General features: G+C 30.1%; 1 protein-coding gene across 2 annotated transcripts in view; it reads right to left on the bottom strand.

The window, feature by feature from the left end:
• Positions 1-229: 229 nt before the first annotated feature.
• Positions 230-13300, bottom strand: part of LOC134690745 (transcription cofactor vestigial-like protein 4) — a 35017-nt gene continuing 21946 nt past the window's right edge. For both annotated transcript variants that reach the window (XM_063550809.1, XM_063550802.1), the window contains exons 3-5: positions 10219-10577; positions 4553-4738; positions 230-2759 (exon numbers count right to left, since the gene is read on the bottom strand). In XM_063550809.1, the coding sequence (XP_063406879.1) occupies positions 2530-2759; positions 4553-4738; positions 10219-10577 (775 nt within the window). In that variant the 3' untranslated portion in view covers positions 230-2529. The remainder of the gene's footprint in view (positions 2760-4552; positions 4739-10218; positions 10578-13300) is intronic.

The following is a 13300-nucleotide window of genomic DNA, read 5'->3' as shown; positions in this document are numbered from 1 at the left end:
AAGTTAATAAAACTGTAAGTTTTATTTTCTAATGATTTACAGTGCACACAGCTCTTTAATATTCAATGCTTTATCGACTGGTGGCACATGTGGAGCAGGATCTGCTTACTGCTTACCCTTACAGAGCACCTGAGATCTCCCCCGAATTTTTGGTGAGGATTGTGTTGCTAAGTTTTCTACGTTTTGTGTACTGTTTGTCTTTTTCTTTTTTTAGCCATGGCGCTTTCAGTTTGTTATCTACTTATGAGTTTGAATGTTCAAAGAGATTTTGCCTCTCTTTGTACTTGGGGAAATGCTGAAAGAATCTTGATTCTTAGTTTTTAGAAACACCTAAGAATATCTGTCAGCTTTGAATCAAAGTTTTAAACTCAAACTCAATTTACAGAAAATTTGTTTACTTATTATCTCAATTAAAAAGTATACATAGTAATGTGGTTCTTAAGTGTTTCTAATCTCTCGTTTTTTTATATAGATAAAATAGTTGGTTTTCCTATTTGAATGGTTTTATACTAGTCATATTTGGGACCCTTTATAGCTTGCTGTTTGGTGTGAGCCCAGGCTCTGTGTTGAAGACCTTTTTGACCTGTAATGGTTTAGTTTTACAAATTGTGACTTGGATGGAGAGTTGTTTTATTGGCACTCATACCACATCTTCTTATATCTTTAAATCATATAATTGAGACGTTTTAAGGTCAGTTATATATAATTAGGTCAATATAGAAAAAAGAAATTTGAATTATTTTTATTATCACTTACTTTTAATATAACTCTTTACAACATAACAATGAAAAAAACCTTGTTGAAATGTCTGACATAAATTATTTACAATGAATGAAATGTACATCTTTAACCACGAGCATCAATATGAAAAAAACTGATATCATGTTAAGCTCAAGAATGTAAAACAAATGTGAGACAATGTCACGATAAAGAATGGGGAAAATCATATAAATTGAACTCAATTGATGATAAAAAAACAAAATATTTTGCAAATGTTTAGAAAATACCAATATATATATATTTTTATATACATTTACACAATACTTTTCCCAAAGATATTTCAAAATGACACTTCAAACAATGAAACATATAATGACCATTTCTATAGTCTTATAAACAACACAAATTTACAATATACAAAACAAGCATATGACAAGAAACATTGCCATTTCAAAACCCGCATTTAAAAAAAAGAAAATTTGCACAAAATGTCCACTATATTTCTTCCATTCACATTAACATTTTCACTCAATATGCTGCTCAACATTTTATTCTTTCTCCTCCCGATAACAAACAATAAAACCTGCAAATCAGGAATGTTTTCCATTGTTAGTTCATTCTCATAGCCGCAACCAGAATCTTTCCAGCTGACACTAATATTGTTTTATACACCACTGTGGGAACAAGTAGCTCTAGGTAATGTTGAAATAAATATGACAATCTTTAAAAGGTCAAATGAAAAATTGTGTACTATATATCGACAGATTTATAAACAAGTCAATTCAATTTGTCAATTTGCTGATAAATTATTTCTGATGTTTATGTCAAAAGTTTAAAGTTGATCAAAAATTCATTTTTCAGAAGATTAAAACCGCAATCACATGGAGGCTATGGATTTCATTTTTGTAAATTAACTTAAAATTTGACCTTGACATTTAAATGACCTTGAGCAATTTACATAAAACACAGGAAAATAATTGTGTTCAACTTGCTTACCTAACAATTGTAAGTTCAGCAAGACAAAACTTATGCCATAAAGTTTACACAATAAAAGAATTAATTATATGACAACATTATCAACACAAAACTCCTCCACCCAACTTGTTTTGTTGTCATGTCAATTAGAATCATCTGAGCCACATCAATGTTTTCATTCATGTAATTAATACATTTTGCTATAAAGCATCTTGTTAAGTTAAATTTGCATTTAGAACATCAAACACTAGTGTAAAAACATAATGTCTTTTTACAAGACAATTTTTCAATGTCAAACTTTTTTTTATGACGTGTTTATGGCCTGCAAAAAAAAAAAAAACTGCAATTTAAATTTCTCAATGAATGTAAGAAATTCATTCACAAAATTGAGATCCAAAATGCTAAAAAATAATCTTCAAGTGGTGAATGTTTTTCTTTTAAATTTTAAATGCCAGATAACATGCTGTTGATAAGTGATAGGTTTATTAAAACTACCCTCATTATATATATATACAATGTACTATAAATATAAAAAAAACAAAAACTATTTTACTTTTTGTTGGCAAGAAAATATTATTCTAATAAAAAAATGATCTTTGAGATTAACCCAAAATGAATTTAATAACTGTCTTAGTTGTGTTACTTTCTATCAGAAACTATGAGCAAATATTTTACATTGAGAAAATAACATTACAAGGTTGCACCTAAATTTATGTTCTGAATTGTGTCATGAGCGTTGAGATCAGAAACGTAGCAAACATAACATTTAGTAACTGTACGGCAGTGACATATTTTTCATGGTCATCCACACTTGAGTGAACACATAAAACAATATTAATGTTGAGTAGACAATAGGGAAGAGTCATGTCTTTGCTGTGATAAGCTTGTACAATGTCCGTTTTCTTTTTCAGCTTTAATTCTTAGCCATGTATCTCCTCCTAGAGCTTTGGCAAAGTGATCATCCACTGAGCCTGTGAACAGTTCATTGACTGGATCTTTTTTGGCTTTCAGTGCAGTCCATGTACTGTTTCCAAGGGATTTAGCAAAATGATCATCCACAGAACCTACAAGACAAATAAGACGTGTTAAAATATTTTTGCAGACACATATTGTTTTAAGTAAAGGCTTCACTGGGACTGTCTCATCTCTATACTATATATTAGTACTGTTGATTCATTATAATTTGAATGATACCAGTTTTGTGGATTTCGTGGGTACAATTGAACCTCAAAATTAAAAGTTTTTAACAGACTTTCCAAAGGATTGTATGCACATTTCTGCAAAACCATGAAGTAAAAGACCCACAAACATGTAAGATTTCTATAATCCACAAAAATTAGTACCCATGAAAATTAATGAATCCACAGTACATGTACTTATAAATTTTACTACTTGTACAAGTCTGTCAGACTGATCTACTTTTAAGAAAATAAAATTTCGGACACTTGAAGTATTTTGTATAAAAGTGCCCTGCTGACCTTGGATTTATGTGGCCAAACTTTTTAAGTTCCTTTTGGTCCTTTTATCTCCTAACATATTCAGGTATTTATATACATCTTTTGCTTTAGAATATTTGGGTCTTAGAGATCTTGATGAAGGTAATCCAGAAATATTATTCCGATAAACTAAATATATAAAATTATATTTTCATTTATATATTTTTGTGTAAAAACATGAAAATTATTTCATTTCAAAAGAATAGTACAAATGAGATGCACAGTATAAGAAGTTTTTATGTTACTCAGCTGGTGGACGTATTTTTAAAATATACCTTTTGTACATTTCATTACAGAAAAGGAGAATATTTTTAATAACAAACAGGACAAGGATAAATTCCAGATTTATCTTTTTGACCATAAAAAGTTATTTTTACATATTTTTCCTGTAAGAATTATAATCTAGAGTGTAGGCGTTATGTTTTCATATTTATGATCTGTCACTAAGACCCGTAAGGCATGTCACTGTTATGAATTTTATGTTCTTAAACAATGTTTTACCTTCTTGTATGACATTTCCATTCAATTATTCATTGTACATGTACTACTTAAAAATTGGCAAATAAAATTTTAGCTTCCTAAGCTTTCTATCCATGGCTTTAAAAAATACAATTTTATTAATTTTTGGCTCTCACTTGAAATATGTAAAGGCTGGTTTAAATCTAGTCTAACTTATTAGAAAAAAAAGCAGGCTAAAGCAGCTGTATTGCTCACCTGGTAATAATACACAATATCAACTCAACCTACCAGCATATGTACTATTTTACGTCAGGTTTGTTCATAATCGTTTTTAAAGTTTCAAAGCAGAAATTATAATCATGTACTATTTCATGAAGTTCCGCTTACATTCAAAAACTAACTGAATGCAAAAGGTAGGTTGTGGACTAAGGCAACATTGTGTAAAGCTAGAAAGGCAGTAAAGAACCATTTCTATCAGGTGAGCTAATATCAAAAGCAATAGACCTCTTTCAAGTTCATCTGTCATCGGAAAAAACTTGTCAATTATGCAAGCCTTTATGAGGTCATTTACCAGATAGAGGGGATCGCCTGTATCCCTGCACTATTAATGTTCATCAAGCGTCTTAGTTATAGTCATTGTGCAGGATAAACTAGAAATAATGTTTGTTTTGTAAGTACTTAATCACAATTCCCTAATGACAGCAGTGCTGATTGTCAATTATGAGAATTTAATTTGCTGAATAAGTCGTGTAAAATAGCATTATAGTTTTCAAACCACTTGATCAGCATTGGAACTGAAGTGATCACGCCCCTAAACGAAACACACGAGCTGATGCTCACTAAAACCAGAGTTTTAAACGGAAATGCATCAAACTGGAAAGTTGTCTATTAGTAAAACTTACCTGTTATTGAAACATTTGTAGCTATCTGTGTTTTATTCTCTACAGGAGGAGAGGGAAGCTGTGGAGGGGGGCCAGAGGGAGATGGTAAACTTGGTGTCTTTGGAGAAGATTTGGAAGATACGAAGTCTGAGTAGTCCCGTCCCAATGACCTTCTAAAATGTTCTTCTATGGCAGGATCACATAATTCTGAAAGAAAGAAAAATTAATTTGCATAAAGTACGAATTACCTTTTTAGACTGTAATTGATTGAAACATGCTTAAGAAACCTGATATTATTATTTTGGTTGTCCAAGCAATGATCTTGTTTCACATCTTGAAATGTTTTTTGTTTTTTTTTCAACATGACAAGTTTATGCGCTCACTGACATGCATATAGGAACTGTTTTAATTGCAAGGGCCAATTTGAATGAATACGTAATTCTATATCTTGATTTTACAGTAGTTAAATGTTGGGTGTGACATAGCTCATGAATTAAATAATGATTTGAATTTCAATGAATGAGGCATCAAGTCTACTTAGTTTTCAAAAAAGAATATTAAGTTTAAAATCTAACTGTCTTGTTTTATGAAGTAAGACTAGTCATAACATTTTTCAGTTCATTAGGGAGAATTTAGGGGGCTATATATATTTCACATTGTTCGCCAAATGCATTTAAACAGGGAAATAGAATGTTTTATGTCAGCAATTTTTGTAATGTATATGCAATCACAATTAGATGCATTTATATGATCTATTATATAACATCATTGCATGCTATTCAGTGTATTATTTTGTTTTCTATTAAGTGGTTTGCAGTGGTGTACTGAGGTTTCCCACAAATACAAGTTTACATCATAATTTGACATGCAGATTATACAATATCATTGTCCTTTTTGCACTTGTTACCAGGGAAAAAAACTACATAATTATTTCTATTTTGAAAAAGTCTGAATATAAATTTTAAGAATGATCGACAAACTAAAAGAATCTTAATGTAAAATTAGAAATATTCAAACATGAACAAGCCATTATGCATTTGATACTATTATTTATAGAATTATGGAACTTGAAATTTATTAATGAGTTTCAACAACACAACATTTTTAGTTTTAAAAAGTAGGGTTATTTCAATAAAACATATTAAAACAGTATCAATATTGAAATAATGGGAGGATGTTAGCCAAGGCATTAAGGCACTGCAAGCGATTACAGAAAAACCCATTTAAAATCCAAACAATTGCTTAAATACTTTGGTTTCAACTATTTACAAAAGCTGTGGTCCATTAAAGGCAGTATTTTAAAGTTATTAAAGGGTAAATCAGTACGACTAACTTTGTTTTAAAGTAATTGTAGCATTAAGTAAGCTACTTTAAATATATGACAGTACAAGGTCAATATTGTGACACCTTAAGTCTATGTCAACATTATCTTGGGTTTATTTCAAGAAAAAAACGCCTCTTAAAAAAATAAATTTCATAACCGATTGAAAATATTTTCATATGACTAACAAAATTTATAGTACATTCTATTAATTATCAAAATAAAATGTTCTAATAAATTAAGCCAGAGAACAGTCTTTTTTCTTAATATTATGTAATAAAAACATGTTTCAAACTGACATAAAAATGTAGATCTATTACAAAAATCTGTTAAAAGCATATTTATTAATCTTTTTCATGACATAAATAATAATCACTAATGTCAGTTATTTGGACTATAATCCAGAAAGTATAATGGGAATTAGTACCTGATACATAACTTGAGAATTAAGTGACAATTTGTTTTGACAAGATGCATTATGCAGAAAATTTTAGCATTTGCATTAGAGTACAAAAAGTAACGTTTGCACCAAATACCACTTAGCTATGATGAATGCTTTTTCTTTTCTCTTATTTCATTTATTGTTTAACCTTTAAAAAAGTGTGTTGCCTAATGTGTCACGTACCAAATATGAAGACGCTATGATTTGTAGTGGTAGAAAAAAATATGAAAAAATGTATTTAAGATGGATCAAAGGTATATACCACTACCAGTACCATTTGGAGCAGGGGGGAAGAACCCAAATAATATCTACAGGTCAATATGCAGTCTTTGCAAATAGACAGTTATCTTCACAATATAACAAGCTTTAAATTTCCTGTAGTCCAGAAAAGTTGTGAATAAATTGAACATAGACTATCATAGAGCTATCTGAATACCAAATTCATTACATGGAGAGAGAAAAAAGAGAGATCACTTAAAGCAACCACTGAAACACATGCTTCACTTACAATGTAGGATGTGAGCCAAGCAGATCAACTTTACATTTTTTTAATCTAGTCAAAACCTTATTTATCAATGACACCTTTTCAATAATTTGAATAAATCTATTAAATATAGCAATGTTACAGCATCCTATGTAGTGAATCAATTTATTAAAAGATTAAAGACTGTCAAATCACCTAAACAAGAGCAATGATTCAGAAAAATCAAAGCTCTAATCCTACTTCAACTCCTGTGTGGAACACAAATTATATGGTTGTTAGGCACTAGTTGCCTTTCTTTGTAACTGTTTTTATTTGGAAAATTATGGTCATTAGTCGGACCACAGACAGACGGATGGCGCTATCTGCCACAAAGCTGTAGCCTATAATATGATAAGTACTACCCTTTTTGTTCATTTAATAGCGGCTTTTCATTTCATGAATCCAAAATAAGTTTTCATAATAAAATGTAAGACTTGTCTCCAATTGGAGATTTGTCTTTGAGATAAATATGTCAAAAAGTGCAAAGAATGGAAGGTAAGGATGCATGACCATGCGGAGACTTTTAAAGCCCAAAATTTTCAATTATACCTCATTATCATGTTAAAGGCAATTATAACTAGTTTTGACAATATAAATATATTTTGTGTCCAATTAGCTACTGTTTGTAATATGAAATTATTTAATTAGTTGATGCAATATCTGTATAATTAGGAATATGACATGTGTACATATATTTAAAGCAATGATATAGCTTTTTTTTTTTAAACTATACTAAGTGAACCTTTTTTTTTTTACTTGTTGTCAATGTGTAGTTATAAACTTTTGTTTAATTTAACATTTAAAATCATTGTTGAACATCTTTATGAGACAAATACCTTTACTGCAATTCTGGTTTTTGGAAGTAAAAATGTAGTTATTTTGAATGAATGATTTTTTATATGAACTTACTGCTATGCAAGATACATCCTGATATGTACAACCCCTTAAACAACTAATACTTCTATTTACATTTTATTTGAAATTGACCTTTTTTAATTGCAAAGGAAACTGATATGAGAAACATATTTACACAACTTGCAAACTAACCAGAATTACATCTTACTTATATAGATTTCTTTTGTAAAGATTTGTAAAACATCCAAACATAACATGTAAACTGGATGTTTTACAATCCCTTGAATTATCGGATGACTCAAACAAGGACACTTTGAAAGCTCCACAGGACAGTTTTATTCCTGAACTATTGTAATCAAGTCTCTAATATTTGAATATTCTCCCCATATAATATCAAAAAAAGTAAAATGACTGATTGAAAAAAAGAGAATTCCAACTGAAACTCCAATAATATGACTGAGTAAAAAAAGGAAGAGAAAACACTTCCAATTCTTAAAAAAAAAAAAAAATAGAAAAAAAATCCACCAGCCTGAACAATGAAGGACCGATTATGAAAAATTTCAATGAGGTAGAGTGAATTACAATTAAAGAAGCTAGCAGTTGACTATGTTCTGTAGACACATCTTTAGGTGACCTGAGTGTGTTCTACTAAGCTAAATACCTTAATAATACTATGTTACTAATCTTAAACATTTTAATACTGTTTACAGGCAGAAATAAGATATCAGTTCAGGGTACAATCCTTACAAGTATACAGTTTATCACTTAAAAAGATACTAAATCAATTTAAATTTAGCTATTGATGTTATCTTTATACCATTGTACCCCTTGATCAAAATAAATTGTCGGTACCAGACTTCAACTGTTGCGCTTTGATCATATACCCGTACCAATCGTAGTATCTGTTACAGTTTAAAATGATTGATTTTTACTGGTTAATTTTCCCGTAATTCAAAAGGTAAAGAGTATAACCTTGGATGGAACCATCAATTAGTCTTCTTTTGGCAGATTAGATTAAGTAACATTGTCATATTGTTTCACACTATCATAGTTACTACTTGACACCATTGGGTTTATCTTTGTTGACAATATTCGGTACCCCATTCATAGATATATCCTATCGTAGATTTTAAAGGCTAAGTTAAATAGGGACAGTCACACATTGTGGCAGTCTTTTAACTGTTACATAGTTTGCCTTATGGAATAAAACTTGGGAGAAAAAATTCAGCCAGGGATATCATTTAAAAATCATTTTCTTAGTTACTTTCAATGTTTCAAGAAGACCTATATTTTTTTTAAGAAAATGCTACAAAATTTTTGCATTAAATGAAATGAAACAAAAAAGCAAAAGTAGGTCACCAACAGATTTTTACAATCAGTGATTGGGTAAAACAAGCTATACAAAAGCTGGCTGCATAAGTCTTCTATGCATGTGATTATATGTGAAACTGATTTAACAATTAGTTTACAAAACAGACAATTTTTCATAAATCATGACATCTTTTGAGGATCTAAATCCTACTTGTCCAGGTAACCTGAATTTTCTGTTTAATCTTTGTGTTTAATATTTGACTTAGGCTTAACACAACAAATTTGAGTATAATGCAAACTTTAAGTTATCTTTACTCCTTACGGTACAGTCCAACCAATATTTGTAAGTGTTTTATTTATTCAATGTCACAGTTCTGTCCATTTAGGGAAAGGAGATATCTTCATAGATTTTTCATGGGTACAGGCCTAGGTGAACCACCGATTCAAATGGTTAACAAATAACATATTTGCAAGAGGCTTTGTGTACAGAGATTGCCAAAACCATGAAATCAAATATTCACAAAAATGCAAGTTTTCAGCAATCCACAAAAATTGATATCAATGAAAATAAATGAATGCATAGTAATGAAAGAATCTGCACCTGAAGTCAGTGGAAAAAATAAGGTACCCCCACCCAATCGACCCTAACCTCCCTGAAAAAAACTTGTACTGCATAGAAGATGCTATTCATAACAAAGTTTAGAATTTCCTGAGGATGATATGGAGACCTCTGCTAGATGTTAACTTCTCTAAGAATGTATAAAAATTTATTTAATAGTCAAAGGGGTTTCTAATTGTATAATATAGCACAATAAAGAGCATGTATATGTATATTGTGTACGACCATTCACATCATCATACATCATCTGTATTTACATATATCCAATATATATAATGTATTGTATTGTTTGCATGCATAATTCATAAATATTCTATTGTTATAAATTGTTCAATGGAGAAGACTTTATCAGTTTGATTAACTTGTTTCTCATCACTTTTGCATATTTAAGCAAATAAAACATGTTTGCATTAATCTTTTATTTCATTTTGTCTTTGGTATGAGGTTGTTTCATTGGCAATCATATACCACATCTTCATTTTTTAACAGCCTGAGACACCATTTGACCTTCCCACTCTCTTTAACTAACGATAATATATATAATACAAATAAAATAGATTGAAAATGGGGAATGTGTCAAAGGGACAACAACCCCACCAAAGAGTAAAATAATTACCTGTTCTGACTTCCCTCCGACTGGGACTTGGAAGAGACTGAGGTGAAATGGATGGCGACAGACTTTGCTGCCCTCTATCTACTACGTTAGGTGCACATGTAATAACTGATGGTCTTGGAACATGTGTGGAATATAAGGAATTCTGTGATGCTAAAGTTGAATTTGATAATGATAAGTTTAATGGAGTGTCATGAGAATCTAAGCTTGAATATCTTGGAGGTGAGCCTCGTTCTCGCATCAACTGATTGGCTTGTATAAGCATGGCTTGGTGAGCAGCAGCATACTGGTCAACTGTCAGTTGGTCTGATCTTGCTCCATTTAAATACATTGGTAACTCTGGGTCGGCACTTGAAATTTGTCTGTAAAACAAAACAAAAACATTTGAATCTAAAGCAAAAATAACACACTTATTATCAGATACCAGTAAATTTAAAAGTATGTAGAATGCAAAACAGATATAAATCGATGTTCCCACTAGAAAAGATTAGAATAAAAAGAGGTGTGACAGCAACCAAACTATAAAAATAACCAAAGGACATCTAAAGGGTAATCTAGTCTTAAACAAAACAGTGAAGACACAATAAATATGTCAACTTCTAAATATTCCTGAGTCTATAAACATTTTGATAAAGTTACTGTAAATTCAGAAATTATTGCGTGCATTTATTATTGCGATTTTTGTAAAAAGGACAAAATACGAGATTAATTATTGGATGTCAGGAAAATCTGCATACAGATATATATATATATGTATCAGATATAAGAATGCAAGTTCTTATTATTGCGATACTCACTCAGTCGCATTATTCATATTAATAAAAAACTCACAATAATTTCTGAATTTACAGTAGTTAGATTCGAATAATACAAAATTCAACAAATAACAAAAAATTAAGATATTATGACAGTAACATAAACCGGCAGGTGCTTTTTCACAGAATGATTTTCCATCCAATTTTCAATCCAATTTGATACTGTTGCCCAGGAAAATCATACAGTGTGCTAGGATAGGATAGGATTTTCCATTCAATTACTCAAACAATATCTAACTTAGTTTTCACACAATGTAAATTTTTCATTATAGGTAAAAAAATTGGATGGGAAAATTGTATCATATTGCCCCACCTTAAATAAGACAACAGCAATGACAAGGTTCTTGACTTGGGACAAGCACATGAATGTGTGGCCAAGATAAAACTGGCATTGAGATCTCAACCTTCACATCTTTTTAATGTATTCGTTCAAATACCTTTTCTCATTTGGTAACAAAATTACTGATTTTTTAGAGAATATGGCAAAATGTTTGAATTAAGACAGAAAAGTCTTAGGTAAGGCCTTTTATCAATGTTGAAGGCTGTATGGTGACCTATAGGCTATAGTTGTTAATTTCTGTCATTTGGTCTCTTGTGGAGAGTTGTCTTATTGACAATTATACCATATCTATTTTACTGTATTGTACCTTCTAGGGTTTATACAACAATAAAAACAAATGAAATATAAAGAAAACAGCACGTTGTAGTCTTAATAATACTGTTTTCCTAGCATTAAGATCATGCTAATGTTGCACGATTTTTTTTATAACTGGAATGATGACAGGAATAGAAATAATTAATAGATATAGGTATATCTCTAGGAACACATATTTGCTACGTTAAGATCATGTTAAGATAATCATTAATGATACAGATATCTAAAGATAGGGTATCATATAATTACTAGATTAAAACTTACTATTTTTTACATATTTTTGCATAGTTGTGCAATAAACTTTAATGAGTCATTTACTTTTTTGTCATAATTTATGTTTTAGCTGAATGGATTTCGTGTGTGAAGAGACGCCCACTTGTTTATTGGTATGGCAAATCTCCAAGAAATCGGTTCCCATTCATACAGGTAGTAAAAGACGAAGAATTTTGGCAACAAATACCAAATATTACACTATTTGTGGTTTAATTTTTTTTTACTTTAATATTTAAAAATTGTATACAAATTTTAAGTTGTGCCAAGTTGGAGATTGATGAGCAATATTTCAAATTATGAAAGATCTGAATATAATTGACGTACCCGTAAATCTAAGTAAACACCTTATTGCTTTTATCTACTTTAATAAATTTGAATTGAAATATTGAAAAAAGAAGAGTTAGATATCATGAGTGGTTAACCAAAATTATGTAAAAAAATGCTTAGGTTTAGAATTTTTTTTTTTACATTTAAATATTTTCACATTAGATTTCTGTTATAGAAATAAAAATGACAGTGGTTTGTTTTCTAGGTTGTGTGGTGGTCTAAAAGTGTGTTATTCCAAGTTGACGTCACTTTCACTTTCCTTATGTTTAATTAAAATTGAACTAAAATAGATCAAACAAGATTGTATTATGTAATATTATTACTTCACACAGCGATTACAGGCTGTCTTACAGGCTGTCGGTACAGCCATGACTCATAGTATGGAGTGTTGCATCTACATGAAGCCGATGTTTATGTACTCTTTACAATATATGTAGGTCTATATAAACAGACAATAATTACATGATTTGGCAACCACTGACGTACTTATGTCTATGCTATTTAATGCATAATAACTGAATACTTTGTTACTTTTAGCAGGTAAAATAGAGATAAAAAATGTCTGGCAATACATTGTCAATGAGACAGTAAACTAACAAAGATCTCATAAGGAGAAAGTTGTTCATCACAGAGATATACCTAACAGGGGGCCTCAATATATAAAACATCACAAAAGACAAGTATTTTAGTTGATAAATATAAACTGGTTATTTGAAAAAGTAAATCCCTGCATCTCTTTTAAAGATGAAGTAGATTAATATGCAATTAAACAATACAACTCTATGAATATCAATAAATGTTTAAACAGATTTGTCTTAAGTTCTACTAAAAATGTCTAAAAAGGGAGACAACTAGAGCAAATGTAAATTATGGGAGTTTGACTACTATTCCAAGAATTTTACAGGTGTTAAGTTACCTGTCTGTAAGGTACAAAGAAATTTACAGAATTAAAAATGTTTTGGAAGTGGGTTTTTTTGTTAAAAAAAATATATATGCATTTAGAAACATTAGTGTT

This window comes from Mytilus trossulus, chromosome 1 (genome assembly GCF_036588685.1).
Source record: "Mytilus trossulus isolate FHL-02 chromosome 1, PNRI_Mtr1.1.1.hap1, whole genome shotgun sequence".
Classification (NCBI taxonomy): Eukaryota; Metazoa; Mollusca; class Bivalvia; order Mytilida; family Mytilidae; genus Mytilus; species Mytilus trossulus.
The sequence above is the reverse complement of the archived record's forward strand: the minus strand, read 5'-3'. Positions and strand labels throughout refer to the sequence as shown.